Raw genomic sequence first — 19,848 nt, forward strand, 5'->3', positions numbered from 1 at the left:
GGAATCGCCCGGCCAAAACATGGCAGCTTTTGTCCAGCAAGTGTCAGAGGATTTTGTAGCGTGGCCTACGACTGGATAATGGCTGGGACAAAAGCAAGTTTGCAGCACAGTGCTTAGAGTCACACTTTAATGCTGTATGACAGGGTAAGAAGAACAGGACATCTCAACATCACTTCTCATGTTCTTTGTATGAGTTTCCCTGGAGAACCCCGTTTACACTCCTCTCTTCAGGAATGTGAAACGTAGTCCCTCACGCTCTCACCTGTCCCTCACATCTGCCTGATATATACAGTCCACGTCCCCAGTTTGTTTCCTTCGAGCTGGCTATGTGGGGATTACTTTGCTGTCATGATGAGGTATGCAACCCCTTTTTCATGAGTTGCTGTGGGGGAGCATGATCTCCCATGCTGGGCCCGTTTGAGTAATGGCTGTCTAGAGGGGGTAATCTTTTGTTCCTCTGCCTAAACTGTGCTGGTCCACTCCACCCCCCCATCCCACCAGCAGCCATCACTCCCTTCCAGGATTTCTTTGTCTGCTTCCACAGAGGCATCATACCATGGCAGTCTTTATGGGAATGCAACCACATTTCTGAGGATGCAGTCGTGTTCTCAGCATCTTTTATTTTGATATTGATTAAAGATTTTACCCCATAAAAAGCAACATAACATTTATTTATTTTGTTTAACTTTAATAGTTAGTCAATGTTGAATCAAAGGATTGCCTTAGTATGACCACAAGGCTTTGAACTCTCTTGGCAACTGTTTGTGTTTTATGTTAAAACATGTTTTATGTTTTTGAATACGTGTTGCTATGATACATGCTGTTAAAAATAATTCAAACGAAAAGTTTTCAGTGTATAACATCCGCAGAAAAAACTGTGTTTGGCTCCTTTGACCGTGTAGGCCGAGGCTTGAAGTAACGTTAGCAGTTTTTCTAGTCATTCACAGCTTGAGAGAGCGAACACTTAGTTTGATTAGAAGTTCTGAATTTATTGATCGAAATGTGAAAATACTCCACTGCCTAGCCATTAACATCTGCTGCACTTTAATCATTATCTGTTCCTGCAAATGACAAATTCAGTGGAGACTTCCAAGGTGATTGATGGTTAGTTGATTCCTAGGCAGTAACTCCCATACAAATCAGGCACATTAGCAACAAATACACAGAAACAAATGTGATGAAGTCAATGTGATGGTTGTCATAGAACATGGACAGAACATTGAACAGCTGTAAATTCACACAGAAGAAACTATCCTCTGTGTGAGAGTGAAATTGGAAATGGGCAGGTGGGAATCATGAAACCTATGGGCTGTTCAGCTGCAGAAATCTGAGGCAGTTTGTGCACAACCTAAACCTAAAACCTCACCAGTATCACAATCAATGAAAGAGGGTAAACTACTATAGATTTAGTAATCATGCTTTTTTTTTTTTTTTTTTTTTTTTAAATTGCAGTTCATTTGGGTAGTTTAATCAGAATCAGAAATACTTTATTAATTCTGAAGGAAATTATGGGTTACAGCCGGCAGCATGCACACCAACCAATACCAATCCCTGAGGCCAGCAGGGGTTGGTACTGGTTCTTCCTACAGACTGACCAACAAAGAGGCCACGTTCCAGGTATGTTGGAACTTTGATATCAGAATTCATGACATCACACATGAGTTGGCACGTTCCAGAAAAAGCGAGGAAAAACAGGATTTGTTTCTGTTCTTGGCATGCTGGAGTCATTCACGCATCACACGCAGTGCAGCAGTAATACTACTTTTGTGTTTAAAAAAGACATTCGTGGATAGAGCCTGGTCAGTGCTCTGTGTATGGCTTCTTTACTAAGTCACAAATACACAACAGTGGCAGTACAGATTCAAAGGTTTACAGTTTCACAACTGTTTACATTCACTGCCGCCATCTTGGATTGCTAACTCGGGGTTTGTCTGCTCCGAGTCGGGAAATCTGAATTGAGGAGCCGTTTCCCAAAAATTCACTGGGGAAAATGAGTGTTGCGTCAGGGCCAGGCATATAGAGTTTATTGTTGTACTTCAATTAATTAAATCAAATAAATTAATTTGTTTGGAGTGGCCTTTTGCATGCGAACATGTCCACAAAAAATCTTATTAGCCTTTATAAAATAAGGTCAAGCAAAACAATACATTCTAATTACAGTTCTGCTGGTAGGCTAGTGGCTGCACACAGATGTAAAATTTAATATAAAACTCCCTTATAGCTCCATCCCTGTGAGCACAATGTGCCTTTCAAAGACACACAATCTGCTGTAGATGCATGGATGTGTCTCCATATCTGTGTTGTACATGGATTCAGACATGAAGGACAAAATTTCTTTTCCTCTTTTTTTTTATAAAATAAAAACTTGTGCCAAAAGGATAAACAGGCTTCTCTTTACATTCGGTAAAGATTCATGGTTTTCAATCTCTGTCTTAACCTGTTGGCACCCAGCTGCTGTGGAGAACCACCTGTCTCGTCAGGTGACCTGTGCGTGAGACGCACATTGTTGCTGATTGGCCAAGAGTTATTAACAACCTTTAGTTATCAACAAAGAGCCAAATTTGACACATGTGACAGAGGTTGTGAGGTTGATCAGTGAAGTTAAGTGTGCTTGTTTAGTTCATTACTTTCTGATTTGAGTGCAGAAAGTTAAGGAAGGAGGGCTTCTTTTTTATTGTCATGTAGTCGTTTTATTCGTGTTTTTGTGATTTTTGTTTTTTGTTTTGTAATGACATGTGTTCATGTCTTTAGTTTTCATTCTTGGCTTGCAAGCTGCAGTCGTAAATTGTTTATTTGCTAATCAGATATCAGCTAATTAGAGCCAAGAGTTGGTGTTTGAGAAAATATTTTTCTACATGTAATTCATTTCTCTTTCTTGCTGCTGCACAGTAGAAGGATACTATAAAGAATGAGTTTTACAGCCAGCGTGAGACCTCTTTCTGTTTTCTGCTGTCACAAGACCAGAACCAGCTTCTCAGGCCTCAGGGGAAGAGTTTGTTTATGCGCCTGTATTACTGGAGATGACTTCTCACTGACAACAGTGGCATTGAACACTGGTGCCGCTGTGGTTATGGAACAGGTTAAGGGACAGCTTTGGGACCCCTGAAACTCCGTGACCTCACCCTGACATGTCAAGTGCCATCTGGACCTGAGTCAGCAGGCTGAATTCCCCTTGTTATCCTCTCTGTCAAGCTGCCCTATCTAGATCTGAGACTTAACTTACTGACTTTTTAATAAACAAAATAAATCTATTTTTGTATAGTTTTTTGTTTTTGGAGATCACAGACTGAGAGAAATCTTTTTTTTATAGGAATAGTATCAGCCAAAATGGCAACACACACTAAAACAAGTATCAAGCAGAAAAAAAAAGACTCTGAGAGAAGAGAGATCTCTGAGGTTAAACTGAGATTTATTCATGTCAGCCGTAGCATATGATTTATTTTGACCTGCATGTTTTTAAATGCCCAGGTGTGTAATTAGTAATTAATTACATAGTTTAAGTCTCTATCATGAGCAGCCATCTATAGTTCTGTTCGGCCTTGTGTAATTGCTTCATATTCTTTGTTCCTCTAAACCTCGGCTAACGCTTCTAATAAAAAAAATGTGCTCAGGGCCATTTAGTTACATGATTTGTTTTACAGTCTAATTCTTCTTGACTGGCAGTTTACCCATTGGACCCTCACTGGTTATGCATAATGCAAATGTACAAAGTGTAGCTTGGGGTTGCACAGGGGAGCAGCAGATGAATCTTGATGATCTGTGCGTTGGTCCAGAATATTACAGATAGGAACATTTTTGTCACTAGTACGTAACCTGATTAAGAAGAGTTTTTAAAACGGACCCTAGAATGCTGTAGCTTGGCTTTGCCAACCAAAGAGGAAGGTGTAGCAGATGGATGAGAAGCTGGTGTTAAGGCGCTGAAGGAGTCTCATGTGCTGTTGCTGCCATCTACTGGCCACAGAGGGGAATTAAAACAGTTTTGTAACACTGTTCCCATATTTTTGGTGTTCTTCTTAAAAACAAAGAATAAAAACAAGTGTTTTGGGCTTAAAGCACCATTTAATTGGAGTTTTGTATATTTTACTTGGTTTAATTTGCATGTTAGTCAAATTTCTGTTCAGTCTTACGTGGCTCACACTGTTGTGGCATAAGCAAAGCAGGTGTGTGTAACTGACGTCTTCTCTCTGTGCTTTTCATCTATAAGTGTTTGTAATCCCAGGGCCCGCTTTTGGTTGATTGAATGCAAGCACTATACATTGCACTTTATTTCCTACACTGCTTACTCTGTGTTATAATTTGAGTTTTGCCTGTTTTGTCTGGTTTTCTCATTATTGCACGTCCTTGACTGCAGTTTAAGGTAGATTAGTTCGTTATGTCTCTAGTGTGTTTGGTCCTTCCTCCATATATGCTATATTCATCTCTATGATTGCCAGAAATCCCAAACAATATGCAAAGTACAACATTTCATCTAAAAGCATTGCATTGTGATTGGTGCTAGAAGCCCTTGTAGACCACATCTGTAAGCAGCATATTCTGTGTCATGTTCAGGCTCTACTGCTGGAAATCTAAGTACGGATCATGTAAATGTGTTAAGGCTGCTGTTGGACCACAATAATGCCCTTATATTTATGCTGGAGTATGGCTGCAGATTAGTGTAACTCCAACAACATCCAGTCCTGCAGATTTTGTATTCGCCTTGTATCAGCCGGTAAATTCTTCATTGTTACGGCCGCCATTCCAGCTCCACAGGGAGTTTTTCTGAGCTAGCTTCTCCACCTCATTCCCACTCTCCCTTCCTAATGCTCTGTGAAGAGACAGTGTTACTGTGTGCACGCACACACGCAAGGCTTAAGCTGGCTACCCTGCTGTGCTACCGACTAGCATTATGTCTCTACTGGCATAAGGAGACAAAATGAAGGTGGCCAGCACAGCCTTTGCGGAGATGTAATAATCCCACTTGGGATCAATACCAAGGTGCAGCCACACGCCTGTACACGCATATTATCGAGTCTGGGGATCAGAAAGAAGTTGAATGGCACAGATAGTCATCCAGCGCCCCCTTAAAGTGATGTATGCCTTTCAGTTTCTCTGCTGTCACTGATAATGACGGGGATTTAGTCTCAGAGGACAAGAAGGGAAAGTTAAAGATAAGGGAAGAAGGAAGTTGTTGACAAACGGAGACACTCAAAGCCTGAGATGACTTGTGGGCCACCACAGCTCTCAGCATAATGCGGCAAAGCACAGGGTAAAGATAAAGCTCATACCATTTGTCAGACCAGTGTTATGTGAGTTTTTTTTATCCTGCCAGTTTCTGTTTCAGTGCCAAGTTTCTTTTCCACTGTTCATATCTGTTACTATAGGAGACTAATATTTGCCATTTCTTTCCTGGCATGCTCACTTTCCTTCTCTCGCCTCTGTTTCGTGCACTCAAGACCAGATGAGCTTTTTATCATGCTGACCACCATCGGTTGGCTGGTTGAGTGGGTCAGAGCTGCATACGTAAAGCAGTAAAGGACAGGCTTGACCTCTGCATTGCAATCATGAAGTCTTTCTGGGTCAGTCATTAGGATTTGATGAGAAGTGAGTCATTGGAGCATTAGTTGCTCGCAATGAACTGACTGTTAACTAGCCGCATGTGCACAGCCGCACACATCTGCAGACTCGGGGCATTTTTTTCATCTTTCCAGAGGGACCCAGTTAACGGGTCGCTGCATTGAGGAATAATGATAGTCTGCTCAAAGGTTAGAGCTCGCTAATTGAGTTGTAAAACTGTTGTTGGTGAGGTGATGAGTGCTGTGTCGGGTCACGGGGTTTCACTGACAGGCTAGGCAAAGTGGAGAGAGAGGGCATTGCTTAAATAAATATATATGTGTGTATATATTAGGGGTGCAACAATACACAAAATTCACGGTTCGGTACGATACTTTGGTGTCACAGTTCGATATTTTTTTCGATTAAAAAAAAAAAAAGGTTCATGCCTTTTTAATTTGTCATTTATTAAAATTATAAATATATATTTTAACACAAACGTACAGTTTTTAAATGTAATGTTGCTGAAACAACAAAGGGATAAAATAATAAATCTCTGATCGAGAAATCACTCATCTTTGGAAAAGAGTTTGTTACAGAGAAATGTCTCTTTCCAAAACAAAAGCTATACTATCCGCTTCTTCTGGGCTATACTCTCAGCAGCATATTAAACATATCAGGTCCCCATAAGGAGAATCATGTGCTAACGGCTGTCTAAATGACTCTGGTAAAGTTTGTAGCATGCGTGCTTGTTGTTTTTGTCTGCTTCCACTAGGATGCTGTCGGCGTATATGTGCAGTCATATTCGTTGTGTTCCCACTAGTGCTGTCAACGGTAATCTCGTTAAAATGACGTTAACGCCACAACACGGCAAACCTCTGTTAACGAGTAACCGCGGATCGCCCCGTGCGTGGGGCTGGATGGTGTCAACACGTTAACAAGCTAACTGCGCTAACGCACTAGTTCCCACCGATTGAGCATTGCGTGGCACATCCGACATACTATTTTACTTTTGTCCATGACGCGCTTACCATCAGGGTCATACGTCACATGAAAACCAAGATAGGTCCAAAGGCCAGATCTGAATGAGGGTGGGGGAGGTTCAATTTCGGGTAGCGTTGAGGCAGTTGCCATGTTGCAACGATCTTAGCTTCTGTCTTGCTAGCTTGCGCTGCGCTCAGTGGATCTGCACTCGACAGTGCAGCCTAGGCGGAGTAGTCGAACGCAGATCCACTGAGCGCTCAACACAGACAGCATCGTCAGAAGAAAAGCTGATAAAATAAATAAAACATTTTGTATTGTTCGATACATATGCATACCGAACTGAAAGCACTGTATCGAGCGGTTCAATATCGATACAAGTATTGTTGCATTGTTGTGTATAAATGTATGTATATGTGTGTTTTGGTCAAAAATGGTTTGACTTGTAAATTCAGCAAAGAATTATTTGTTTTAGAAATCCAGAAAACATAACTGGAATAAATGGGTGTTTTCCCCAATTTGTCATTCATCAGCTAGCTACCAGAATTGTTTGTCACAGCTGACGCAGGTACTGTTCTCTACCACTCTAATCACTCCTCTAAAGCTAATCATGACATGTCCTGTTTTTCATCAGAAAATCCTGCAGAATCTGCCTGAGAAGCTCTACAACAGATGGCAGTTTCACAGTATAGGTATGCACGTAACGTTTTTCCACTTTATCAAACATTTTGCACTTGCTTGAATTGTAACCGTTTTCTTTGTAACAACTGACAGGTAGGTGTACGCTTTGTATTTCTTTACACTTAAGGACAAAAAAATGTCACCAGGACCAAGCCTTAACCTTTAATAATGAGGAGGAAATAATTAGTCTGAGAAGGGGATGTAAATGGGAAATGCAAATTAACACTTCATTTGAAATGCAAATAAGTAATTGAATTATGCATGATTTCAGTCCTGCACAAAAAAGGAAAAGCGATAACCCCAATTATAACTGTTTTTCGTCAGCCGTTGGCAGCTAAACAGTCCAGGTTGAGATCACTGTTGCAGATTTGCCTTCCCCCTCCCCAGGCTTGTAATTTTAAATATCAACACTTATCTTTGGGTGGATGTCCCAGACATATTTACCATTTTTGTCCATCTGGATCACAAATCCGCGCAGGTTTAAAGCTTCCTCTTAGCCTTTCTTGCACTCGCATAGAATTTTTTTTTTTCCACACATCAGTTCAGGTGTCACTGGTCAAGATCCAGTGCTGTTATATGTGTACTTCAGCCTGGTTAACTTTTTCTTTCACATAATTTTTAGTGTGCTGTATCCAGAACCGTTACTAATGGAAATACAGCACCTTGCGACATATTCTTTGTGGTGGGTAGAGTAGCTCAAGAATTACATTAATGACTTGGTGGTTTTGGCCTTTTAGTTTGGAGATGCAGGGTCACAGATACTTCACTCGTACCTTTAAGATGCTGAAGGAAATGTGCACAGCTTTTTGTTATCCTTCTGTCCCCAGCCCACAACCCATGAAAGGATTGCTCTGTGCTTTCGTGTTCAGTATTCTGATGAGAAGACCAGACAAAAGCTCCCTCAGTAAGGGCCTGTTGATCAGGACTTTAAGACACCTGTTCAGTGGTTTGGCTTTTACACTAACAAAACCCGATTCTTAATCTTAATCATCACCTTAAAATCAATATTAGGACCAGTCAAAGTGTTTTCCAGCCCACAACGTCCTCAAAAGAGACTGCTGCCTGTCAAGAGCATGCCCTAAATCACGCACGCACAGACATGCAGAGCTCTTCCTCCCGAGATATTTAGCAATCAGGCCGATGTCTCATTTGATTACAGTGGAACCAGATTGGCTTCATAAATGTGTGTCGCTGCCAACTCGTGTTAATTTTCATCAGGAAAATATGAAGCCTTGCCACTCTACCCACTAGTTTGTCAAGACCACCCATCAAGGTCAATTCTTCTGAGTCGAGATGACAGCTTTGTGCGGTTTGTCTCTTTCCTTGTTGTGCAGAAGAAAATTTGAATAGCGGTTTTTGACCGTTGTCACGTTTTCTATCCTCCAGGTTCTATTCTCAAAAAGCTTCTGCACACTGGAAATTCATTCAAAGTAAGTGCCCAATTTGAGCTTTTAAAATCTTGGCACACAAAGATGGACTGAACATATTTTTTTAGTTGAATGGATTGTTCAAATTAGCTTCCTTTTGAATATGCATAAAAATGACCTTTTCTCCCGCTTTCTAGATTCGCTGTGAGGGGATCCGTCTCTTCCTGCTGTGGCTGCAGGCCCTAAGGGACCACTGTGCAGAGGAGCAGTTCCTCATCTTTGCCTGTCTGGTGCCAGGATTCCCCGCTGTGCCCTCCTCCAGAGGGCCGTGCACCCTCGACACCATCATTTACAACCCTTTCTCCAACCCCCCAGATGGTGAGAAAAGAGTAGCACATTACACATTATGTATTCACATTTAAATGACCATAGATTTTATTACATTTGTACATGCTTAGGATTGCCACTGAAATTATGTAAAGTACCCAGTTATAATACTGGGTAGGTTTATTTTCTGTCATTAACTCGGGTCCTTTCTTTCTGTTGATTTGAGCAGCCAAGGTGGTGCCTGAGGAGATCACCCCACTGGTTCCAGCTGTGGCAGGTGAAAAAGCTGCAGATGACCTGACCTGTTATATCCTAGAAATACTGCTTAAGTACATGGTCATCCAGGTAATAACTCACTTTGTCTGACAGCAGCAAGAATAGTAATGTTATCATAACTAACCCTGCCTGCAGGATATTCTTGGATGTGCTTGATGGCTGCTTTACCCCACTTGTTGTTGGGGTTCCTTCTAATACTGTTAGATAAAGTATTTTAGTTGAGTATTTCTTTCATCATGAAAATATCAGCTTTAACCCAGCACGTTTTATGAAGTCAGCAGCTAAACTATTAATTCCTCATGTTCTGTACAGTTAGTTCCTCAGACACAAACATTTTCAGTGACTAGATTAAGTTGTGTTATAAAATTTGCGCAAATGCACTTGCATACTTAAATTAAATGCCTTTTATGTGCAAATGCTTTTTCTGTCTTTAATAGACAGCCGTGTGATGGAAGTGCTCAACAAATGTGAACATACTCTGTTCTGGCTTCATCTTTCATTTGTTTTCATGATTGGGTCTCCTCCATGTATTGTGCCACTGTAAGATAAAAAGTAAATTCAGTTGTTAAGTCTAAAGTTTTTCATCATATTTGGCCTCAGATCTAACAGTTTATGTCTATGTACTTTTTTTTTTTTTTTTTTTTAATCTTAGAGGAACCTTCATGCTATTGTGTTGCAAACAATATACTGTCGCTGTGATGTTGGAAGCATCTCCTCTCTCTGTAGCCTGACCTTGTCTGCCTTATTGTGCTGTCTGTCTGCCAGGCATCCAGTTTAGAATGGAAGAACAAAGAGAACCAGGACACAGGCTTCAGGTTTCTCTTCACCCTGTTCAAGAAGTACTACCTTCCACACTTATTTCCCTCCTTCACCAAGCTCACGAACCTCTACAAGCCTTTATTAGGTAAGCCCACAAACCCAAACTATGCACTGTATATATTACAAACCGGATTCCAAAAAAGTTGGGACACCAAACAAATTGTGAATAAAAACTGAATGCAATGATGTGGAGATGGCAAATGTCAATATTTTATTCAGAATAGAACGTAGATGACAGATCAAAAGTTCAATCTGAGAAAATGTATTATTTGAAAGGAAAAAGATATTGATTCAAAATTTCACGGTGTCAACAAATCCCAAAAAAGTTGGGACAAGTAGCAATAAGAGGCTGGAAAAAGTAAATTTGAGCATAACGAAGAGCTGGAAGACCAATTAACACTAATTACGTTAATTGGCAACACGATTGTGTCTCTCAGAAGCCAAGATGGGTAGAGGATCATCAATTCCCACAATGTTGCGCAGAAAGATAGTGGAGCAATATCAGAAAGGTGTTACCCAGCGAAAAATTGCAAAGACTTTGTAGTTATCATCATCAACTGTGCATAACATCATCCGAAGATCCAGAGAATCTGGGACAATCTCTGTGCGTAAGGGTCAAGGGCGTAAACCCTTACTGGATGCCCGTGATCTCCGGGCCCTTAAACGACACTGCACCACAAACAGGAAAGGAAATCACAGAATGGGCTCAGGAATACTTCCAGAAACCATTGTCAGTGAACACAATCCACTGTGCCATCCACTGTTGCCAGCTGAAACTCTACAGTGCAAAGAAGAAGCCATTTCTAAGCAAGATCCACAAGCTCAGGCGTTTTCACTGGGCCAGGGATCATGTAAAATGGAGTGTGGCAAAATGGAAGACTGTTCTGTGGTCAGACGAGTCACGATTGGAAGTTGTTTTTGGAAATGTGGGACGCCATGTCATCAGGACCAAAGAGGACAAGGACAACCCAAGTTGTTATCAACGCTCAGTTCAGAAGCCTGCATCTCTGATGGTATGGGGTTGCATGGGTGCGTGTGGCATGGGCAGCTTGCATGTCTGGAAAGGCACCATCAATGCAGAAAAATACATTCAGGTTCTAGAACAACATATGCTCCCATCCAGACGTCATCTCTTTCAGGGAAGACCCTTAATTTTTCAACAAGATAATGCCAGACCACATTCGGCATCAATCACAACATCATGGCTGCGTAGGAGAAGGATCCGGGTACTGAAATGGCCAGTCTGCAGTCCAGATCTTTCACCTATAGAGAACATTTGGCGCATCATAAAGAGGAAGGTGCGACAAAGAAGGCCCAAGACGATAATACAGTTAGAGGCCTGTATTAGACAAGAATGGGAGAGCATTCCTATTTCTAAACTTGAGAAACTGGTCTCCTCGGTCCCCAGACGTCTGAGTGTTGTAAGAAGAAGGGGAGATGCCACACAGTGGTGAAAATGGCCTTGTCCCAACTTTTTGGGGATTTGTTGACACCATGACATTTTGTATCACCATATTTTTCCCTTAAAATGATCAGTCTTCTCAGTTTCAACTTTTGTTCCGTGATTTATGTTCTATTCTGAATAAAATATTGACATTTGCCATCCCCACATCGTTGCATTCAGTTTTTATTCACAATTTGTTTAGTGTCCTAACTTTTTTGGAATCCGGTTTGTATGTTTTAGTATGTTTTATTTACAAAAGGAGTATTCTCTCAAGTTGCACACAGTGTACATCAGCTACTCTTTCTTTACTTATTACTTTCCCGTAACACAGAAAATAAGATAAGTGTGCAGAAAATAGTTTCCTTAATAAAAACAGTGACGGCTTTACTCGTGAGCAGCAGGTTCATGAAATACAGGAAATGATGAAATCATATCCTGTTTCAAGATTCCATAATCATTTAAATGAACAATTTGATTTAGTGGGAAAAACTCTGACTTCACCACAGCCACTCATTTAATCTTTATTATCTTTGTCTTTTTCTCCCACTGTTTTCCATTTTTAACCGCCCCTCTGCCCTCAACTCTTCATCCACTGTGTTACTCCATCAGACCTCCCCCACCACAGACCAAAACCCTTGTATGTGCCAGTGACACGGAACAATGAGAGCACCTTCTGCACAAGGGATCAGTACCTAGCACCTCGTGTGGCCTTCATCACCTGGCTTGTCACTTTCTTCCTGGAGAAGAAGTACATCAGCACTGCTGCTTCAGCGCAGAGCGCAAAGAACGGCACCGAGGTCATTCCCAAACTCATCCAGGTGAACACACAGTACCCTGTGTTGGTTTCTTCTTTCTCCATTCTGTTATTCCAAGATCTTCTTTATCCTTCAGATGTTTTTGTAGCACACCATCTTTAGCAGTAGTATAAAGACATCTGGGGTTTATGTTTCTGAACAATATTCATGCATTTATTCATTCCTAAATGTTATTTTACCTCTATATAAAACATAGTTGATCAACAGCTTCACAAGCAATACAGCATTCAACCTAAGATTATAGCTGAAATAAAATCGTGATGACGGCGATCAGGAGTCATGGAGGTTTTATTTCAGACTGCAACAGTTCTGTCACTTTCGAGTTAAATCAGTCATGGAGAAAATAAATGGATTTTTATGTGATTTATCCAGAGACAAATGCTGCATACATACTACAGTGGTTCATTTCCCTTTAAAAATGCTATAAAATACAACTAACAGCCAAGTAATCTGTGCTGAAGGAGACTGTAGTGGTCCGTGTGAGGAGGTACCCCCTACTGCATACTGAAGGACTCTCGTTCCTGGCTGTGTTTTCCAGACTGTCACTGCAGGCAGTAGCAGCCAGGAGAAGGATAAGACATCAGATGGGGACGCAAACGGACCAGCGGGGGAGCCTGAGAAGAGCCACTCCAACAGTAGCACCCTGTCAGATCGACGAGCCAGCGATTCCAGTTTGTGTAGCGTTGAGGAGGAGCACCGCCATGTTTATGACATGGTGCAGTCCATTCTGCTCTCCACCCGGGACAATGTGAACTTCGTCAACGAGATCTTCCACCAGGTGGAGTATTTCTGTCGTCTGTTGCAACCTTTGCCAGTATTTTCTATTTTGTTCTGTTGGAAGATGCCTCTAACAAAGATGCACTGCAGTAACACGGACTGTGTCGCCCTCTGCTGGCCTTTTCATTAAATTACAGATTCACATTTAAAACTAACTTTAATCCTAATGAGCCATGGTTTCTTTCTTTCTTTCTTGTTAATTTGTTTTGCAAAGGCTTTCTTGTTGCCATCCTGTGAGGCTTCTGCAACCAGGAAGGTCATCAAAGTGTACAGGAAGTGGCTCCTGCAGGAGAAACCCTCTTTCATGGCAGAGCCCGACAGAACCGCTCGGGAAGATGAAGTGGACGAATGCTCCGAACAGATTATCAGCACCGAGACAAATAACATGCACGTGCAAGTAAGTAATGCAGAAAGATGAATAAGTTTGCAATAACCTGTCACATATATAATGACTAAGTTGTATAAAAATCAGTTATGCCCTTGTTTTTTTCCCCATGCTTTCAAAAACCCGTCTTACAGGTAGTTTTTGCAGGCCTGTATCAGACTTGGTACAATTTGAGTTGAGAATCTTACAGAAAAAAACATTTAATTACTAACAATTTTGGAATAATCAGAAATGCAATAAGAATATTATTAGTTATTCACTTTCATTGTTAGACATATCTTTTCTGTTATTTGTAAACATTGATCTACCTATAAATCATATGCCTCAATAACTTAATTACCACAACATTTAAAGTGCATATTTTTACTTCAAAGCAATTAGCAGCTTTATTTTTTATTCACAGAAACTACCTGCAGCCTGTATCGATCATGCAAACGTCCAGAAATAGTGTCCTGTCTCTGCAGCCTATTGTGAGCCCCAGTTAATGGTGTAGAATGATAAAGGTGCACTAGACTGAGAAATAAACACTAAAACCCTTTTGACCATTAAAACGAACGTGTAACATGCAAATGATACGATGCATTTATGTGCATAAAACCAGCTTACGTTGATTAACTGGCCTTAGTCATGCAGTTTGTGTATACAAATACATAGAAAAACCGGTCTTAATAAATTAGTTTACGTCTACTGTGAATTTGACTGGCCGGCCTTGTCTTCTACCAGATGATGGAGAGTCACAGTCACAAGCGGTCGTCCAGCTGGGGTAGGACCTACTCGTTCAGCAGTGCCATCAATCAGGGCTTCATCACCGAGGAGGAGAACAGGAACATCAAAGCCGGCATCCAGCCAACACTACAGGTATATCTGTGTTCATAACCTCTGATGGTTGGAATTAGTGTTTTTCCAGTATTGTTGTTGTCTTAATTACTTTATGTTTGCACACATTTACGTTCGTGCAGGTGTTTCTGACCAGTTCATCCAACGTGTTTCTGTTGGAGCCATGCCAGGATGTACCAAAACTCCTGGAAAATCAGGTTGAGGTGTGCAAGGGTGTTCTTAGCATCTATCGGCATATGATCATGGAGCACTCCATGAATACACAGACGTGGTTAGTAGTATGTTTAGATGTGCAAATTTATTTATTTAAAAAAAAAAAAAAAAATTTGTGATTTTTATCCCTTTTTTTTTTTTTTTTTTTTTTTAATCGAATTCAATTGACATTATTGTAATTTATTTACTGTCCATGTTCTGCAGGGAGCAGATGTTGCAGGTACTACTGAGAATCACAGAGGCTGTGATGAAGAGGCCACAGGACAACCAAAGAAAAGACAGCTTTGCTGAAAGTTTAGCATCTTTGCTTTTTAGGGTATGGTTGCATTTAGTTTGTTACACACTCTGATAAACAGGCAGTCATAGAGATGGATCTGTCATCACCTCTGTTCTTTGGCTCTGAATACAGTGCGATTTGTCTTTATTTGTACACGTGCTATCAAGCCTGCTCTATATTCAGCGTGTTTGTGTCTCACTGTATGTGTAACTTGGTGCTAATTCATCATGTCTTTTCTCCTCCTGCATCCAGACCATCATTGTGGCGTGGGTACGAGCCAACCTGTGCGTATTTATCTCCCGGGAGCTTTGGGATGAGCTGCTGGCAGTGCTGTCCTCTCTTACCTGCTGGGAGGAGCTGGTGACAGAATGGGCCAGCATCATGGACTCGCTTACGGCTGTGCTGGCACGCTCCGTTTATGGCCTGGACATGGCCAACCTGCCTCTGGACAAACTCAGTGAACAGAAGGAGAAGAAGCAGAGAGGACGTGGTGAGAGGACAAAATGGGAAAAGATGAGGAGATTAGAGTGGCTTTAATTTGATTGGAAGGATGACACGGTTTATTTTTTGTCTTTTGTTTTTCTTTGTGTGCTTGACTAACTCTGACCAGTACGATTCAGTACACTTGTTTGACCTGTTTTAAAGGTGCCATGCTTAAAAGTGACCTATGTAAGGTTAAAACGATAATTCTGCCAGCTACTCTGTGTTGTTTAAAGTCAAATAAAAAGGGTTGGCCCATTAATTTTCATTCTTGTTTTTTCAGCTCTAAAATAAACTAAATGTTTAGTTTTGTTCATTACAAAATGCCCTTGAACACTTCAGCACTCACTAAGTTTTGTTCCTCGTATGTCAGGAGTGATCCAGGACTCTCAGAAGGCAGCAGCAGTTGCACGCTCATTCTCCCTGAGCTGGAGGAATCATGGGGAACAGGGCGGGCCACCAGTACAGGAGCCCATGAGGACTCGCTCAGCCACTACTTCAGGAGCACCGGGTGTGGAGAAGGCCCGGAACAATGTCCGACAGAAGGCCTCTGGTAAGTAAGCTGTGGCTCGTATGAGCCATATACATTTAAAGCAGACGTAAAATGAATTGAATACTTGGCTTTATATAAAACATTAGCATTAAAGGCACTGACAGGTGAAGAGAATGACTCAGATTATCTTGTTATGATTGCATTTTTTAAGATGCATTTTGGCTGATGCGTTAGAAGCAGGAAACAAAGCTGTTTTAAATGTGTTGTTATTGTTTTTTTTTAAAGCATTGTTCCATACGCACAGAGTATTATCTTCAGCTTTTGTGTGAGTCTCTAACACCATACTGATAACCCTTTGAAGCACAACTTTAGACCGCAGGGTTTATCAGACAGTATTATTGTGTGTGAAAGTCTTCAGACAGGTCCGTGTGTACACTGGCCCAGGTGTCTCTGAAAGCCCTGACACCAAAGACAAAGAGGCCAGCAGATGGCACCTATTGTTTCCCTCACATGTCACTACCCAGTGTCAACATGTTTCCATGTCAACTGGATTGTAGGCATACAGCACAGTCCCCCTGACAGCATGTCAGAGGCCAGCTTTGGACTCTGCAAACACCCCTTATCTGATGAGAAAGTGGCAGGCTAATTATAAGTTGAGCAGTGGAGTAGTAAGAAGCTACAGTGTCTGGCTTGCTCCTCTTAATTTTGTCTAGACAGAATCTTAATGTGGGGGATAAAACACAGAGATGATCCCTTTTTGTTCCCTGGCCTTCCGCCTCACCAATTACCGCCAATGTTCTGAAATGACGAGCTCATTGAGCGAGGAGCAGACGTAATTGTGCCTGGATGACATCTTAGAAGGGGCGTGTGTGTGTGGTGTAGGTATTACTCGTGTTGTGGGGGCCTAAATTTGTTTGTCTACACAGTCTCATTATGGAGACGTGTCTTCCCTATGGAGGCGAAAAGCAAGAGCCTGTAATATAAATCGCACACATTTAAAGGTTCAAGTAAGGTCACTTTTAAGGTTGTGGTGTGTGTGTGTGCGTGTGTGTGTGTGCGTGCGTGTGCATGCGCGCGTGTTCTCGATCTATTATGCGTCCCATGCACATGTTTATCCACCTATTATGCTGGTCTGTTTATTTGTATCTGCGTACAAGCAAAGATGGACATGAAACACTACTGCTTGAAATTCCCTTCCCTTTCTTTGGCCTAATTGGATTTCTCCCACATTGATCTTCAAAGGCCGAGCAGCCCTCCTCCCTACTCCTCAAGAGAAGGCCCACACATCAATTGCATGGCAGTTTTTGATAGTTTCATTAAGAGTGTAATTAATGCTCATTAATATGCATAAATGGGATGCAGTGGCGGGCTGGAGGAGACGATGTATCTCTCTCACTGAAAGGCATAATTAAAGTGTGCTGAAAGCAGAGAATAGAACTGTCCTCTTTTTCTGCTCCCTTTGAGATTAAACCTGAAGTGCTATTCAGGCACAATGGCAATGCCTCAGCATTGACAACTGTCAAAACTTGGTTGCACTTAAGCATGCAAATGCAAACTAATATTGTTCTGAGATCATGTCTTGATAACGAAGGAAGGGGCTCAAAAATTCATTACAGTACTCATTAAGCTTCTACAGCTTCAAGGACCCAGTTGAACCGGCTCTCAGTCTGCCAGAGATGAGATGGTTATCAGGTCTTATAGAATAATGCAGAGAGTGAGATCAAATGTTTTCTGCTTGGCGTGTACACGGGTAATTATTTTTATTAATTTTTCATTTTTTACTGCATAGTGTGTGTAGCCCTGCAATATACTGGCGACCTGCCCAGGGTGTACTCAGACTCTCACCCTGTAACACCTGGATACACAGCAGCCATCCTGCCTTGTATATGTGTGATGGATAAGTTCTGTTGCTCTCTTTCTTAGGTTGCCCTTGAAAAAGAGAGAGAGAGAGAGTGTGTGTGTGTGTGTGTGTGTGTGTGTGTGTGTGTGTGTGTGTGTGTGTGTGTGTGTCTGTGTCTCAATGAAAATTTTAACTACACAAATTTTTATCATCATCATTTGAATCTGCATGGATTTAGGGGAGAGTACTAGTCTATAGACTGATATGCGTTTCAGCTGATAAGGAGCAAAAAATCAGTTTGAAAATACTACAGATACTCCACACTGGAAGTCACGTATTGCCATTTGCAAATATGTTACTACATGTCAGAAAATGTATCTTTTAATTTAAAATGAATGTCAGCTGTATGTCATTATTATTTAGGAATAAATTAAAAAGCCTCCTCATGATCATCTTAAAAGGGTCATGCGGCTGTTAAATAATCATAATAATAATCAGTTCACTAAATTCAGAATCAAGACATCGCTGATCTTTGTTTTTGCTTTTTGGAGGAAAACTTTAGCATTCGTGCTCATTTTCTATATAGTTTCTTTACTTCTGTTGCACATTTAAAACCAGAGATTTTCACAGTAAAATAAAATCTAAAATTGACATAGTGCAGAATCAGTGTTTCTTCATTATCTGAGAAATGTGTATTACCAGTTTTTTATTTTATTGTCTTCCAGGCGTTTTGATTTCTTTCCCTCGTGATTTATATTTGGTAGATTTTGTGGTATTGCTGTGCTGATTTGTGTTATGATTTTCTATATTTTTTCTGTATAAAATCTTTAAATCTCACTTTTGTGACAGTGTCCCTTCATTTTTATTTATTTATTTTTTTGACTGGTTTTAAAATATTTTCTCTCTTAAAGCCGTTTTATTTTAACCTGTGACTCACATGCAACTATATTTGGATCAAACTCTGGTGCTGCTGGTCTTCAATTGCTCCATTTTCACGATCAGAATTGAATTTATTAGCAGAAGCTTCTTTGCAGCATTTTGTACTTTACTATCATTGAATATTTGCTTCTTTCCTTTACCTTTTTTCTCTTCCCACTGTCTCTCTTCTTTTTCCTCTTCTTTCTCCTTCCCTGATGGAAGCTAAGCGAAGCCAGTCCATCAGCAACTGTGTTCATCTATACGAGGCTTTGCCCACTACTAAAAGTGTTCCTATGCTGCTCCACACTGTGAGCTCTTTCTTGCCTGGTATCTCTTCTGGTAACTCTGCTTGCTCTCACAGACTCTCAGGTAAAGTATTGTGAGAGCTGCATGTGTTTGCATGTTGCGTGACCTTCGCCCAGCCTTTCCCATTCATATTCAGTCACAGTCTCTCGTATAGCACCCTGAACTTTTTATTTAATCCATGTTGTTGGATGATCTGACTAATGCATTTCTCAAGATTGCCCCGGTGCCTTGTGCTGTCCTTAACAAGTGTATGTATCACCGTTGCATGTTTGCATGCCCTGTTTTTCCTCACCATGTTTCATATGTGTGAAATCTTTGTCTGTACAGTGTCTGCAAGTCATATTCCAGTGTGTTTCCATGATATTTGATCCGTATTGCACCTCTTCCTGACCATGTCTTTGTCTTCCCGACTGTCAGATGTGGAGGAGTGTCAGCTGTCAGAGTGTGGGGGAGAGGAGGAGCTGGGAGGCAGAGACAGTCCTCTGCCGCGTAGCAGCAGCACCTCAGACATCACCCAACAGCTGTCTGAGACCTTACCAGGTATATACAAGCGCAAAGCACTTTTTAATCTTCTGTATACACTCACTGAATACTGTATTAGGTACACCCTACAAGTACCAGATGTTTTTCCAATCATCTGCTGTCCAATTTTGCTGAGACTGTTCAAGGTGTAGCCTCAGTTTCCTGCCGCTGTAGCTCATCTCCTTCAAAGTTTCAGTTATTGGCATTCAGAGATGCTCTTCTGCACACCCTGGTTGTAATTAGAGGTTATTTGAGTTATTGTTGCCTTCCTATCCACTTAAAGCAGTTTGGCACTTACTGAGAACTATTGCTCACTGGACAATTTCCTTTTATAGGCCTATTCAACTATTTTCAGTGGAATTACTCCTCTTTTATTCAGTTTGTGTGTTCAGCTGTGATACAAATTAACCCTGCAGTTTCTTTATAAAAGAGAAGTAATCTGTCACTTCAGTTGTCTTTATTACACCACTATCCAGTGCAATATTACGGTATTAATCTTATTCGGTTTTTCAAAGCAATACAAAAAAAGCAAATAACAGCTTGTTTTTCACAGTTAAAAAT

At 41.1% G+C, this 19,848-nt stretch overlaps 1 protein-coding gene across 6 annotated transcripts in view; it reads left to right on the forward strand.

Moving 5' to 3' along the window:
- The window catches only part of ralgapa2 (Ral GTPase activating protein catalytic subunit alpha 2), a 107,481-nt gene that overhangs the window by 26,402 nt on the left and 61,231 nt on the right, over window positions 1-19,848 (forward strand). For 5 of the 6 annotated variants that reach the window (XM_026152495.1, XM_026152496.1, XM_026152497.1 and 2 more), the window contains exons 4-18: window positions 7,145-7,202; window positions 8,578-8,621; window positions 8,756-8,936; window positions 9,115-9,230; window positions 9,927-10,065; window positions 12,034-12,242; window positions 12,778-13,017; window positions 13,231-13,413; window positions 14,125-14,259; window positions 14,361-14,509; window positions 14,656-14,767; window positions 14,981-15,218; window positions 15,582-15,761; window positions 18,682-18,828; window positions 19,183-19,305. In XM_026152495.1, coding sequence (XP_026008280.1) covers window positions 7,145-7,202; window positions 8,578-8,621; window positions 8,756-8,936; window positions 9,115-9,230; window positions 9,927-10,065; window positions 12,034-12,242; window positions 12,778-13,017; window positions 13,231-13,413; window positions 14,125-14,259; window positions 14,361-14,509; window positions 14,656-14,767; window positions 14,981-15,218; window positions 15,582-15,761; window positions 18,682-18,828; window positions 19,183-19,305 — 2,254 coding nt within the window. The remainder of the gene's footprint in view (window positions 1-7,144; window positions 7,203-8,577; window positions 8,622-8,755; window positions 8,937-9,114; window positions 9,231-9,926; window positions 10,066-12,033; window positions 12,243-12,777; window positions 13,018-13,230; window positions 13,414-14,124; window positions 14,260-14,360; window positions 14,510-14,655; window positions 14,768-14,980; window positions 15,219-15,581; window positions 15,762-18,681; window positions 18,829-19,182; window positions 19,306-19,848) is intronic. The other variant, XM_026152494.1, reaches the window with a different exon arrangement.

This window comes from Astatotilapia calliptera, chromosome 19, assembly GCF_900246225.1.
Source record: "Astatotilapia calliptera chromosome 19, fAstCal1.2, whole genome shotgun sequence".
Taxonomy (NCBI): Eukaryota; Metazoa; Chordata; class Actinopteri; order Cichliformes; family Cichlidae; genus Astatotilapia; species Astatotilapia calliptera.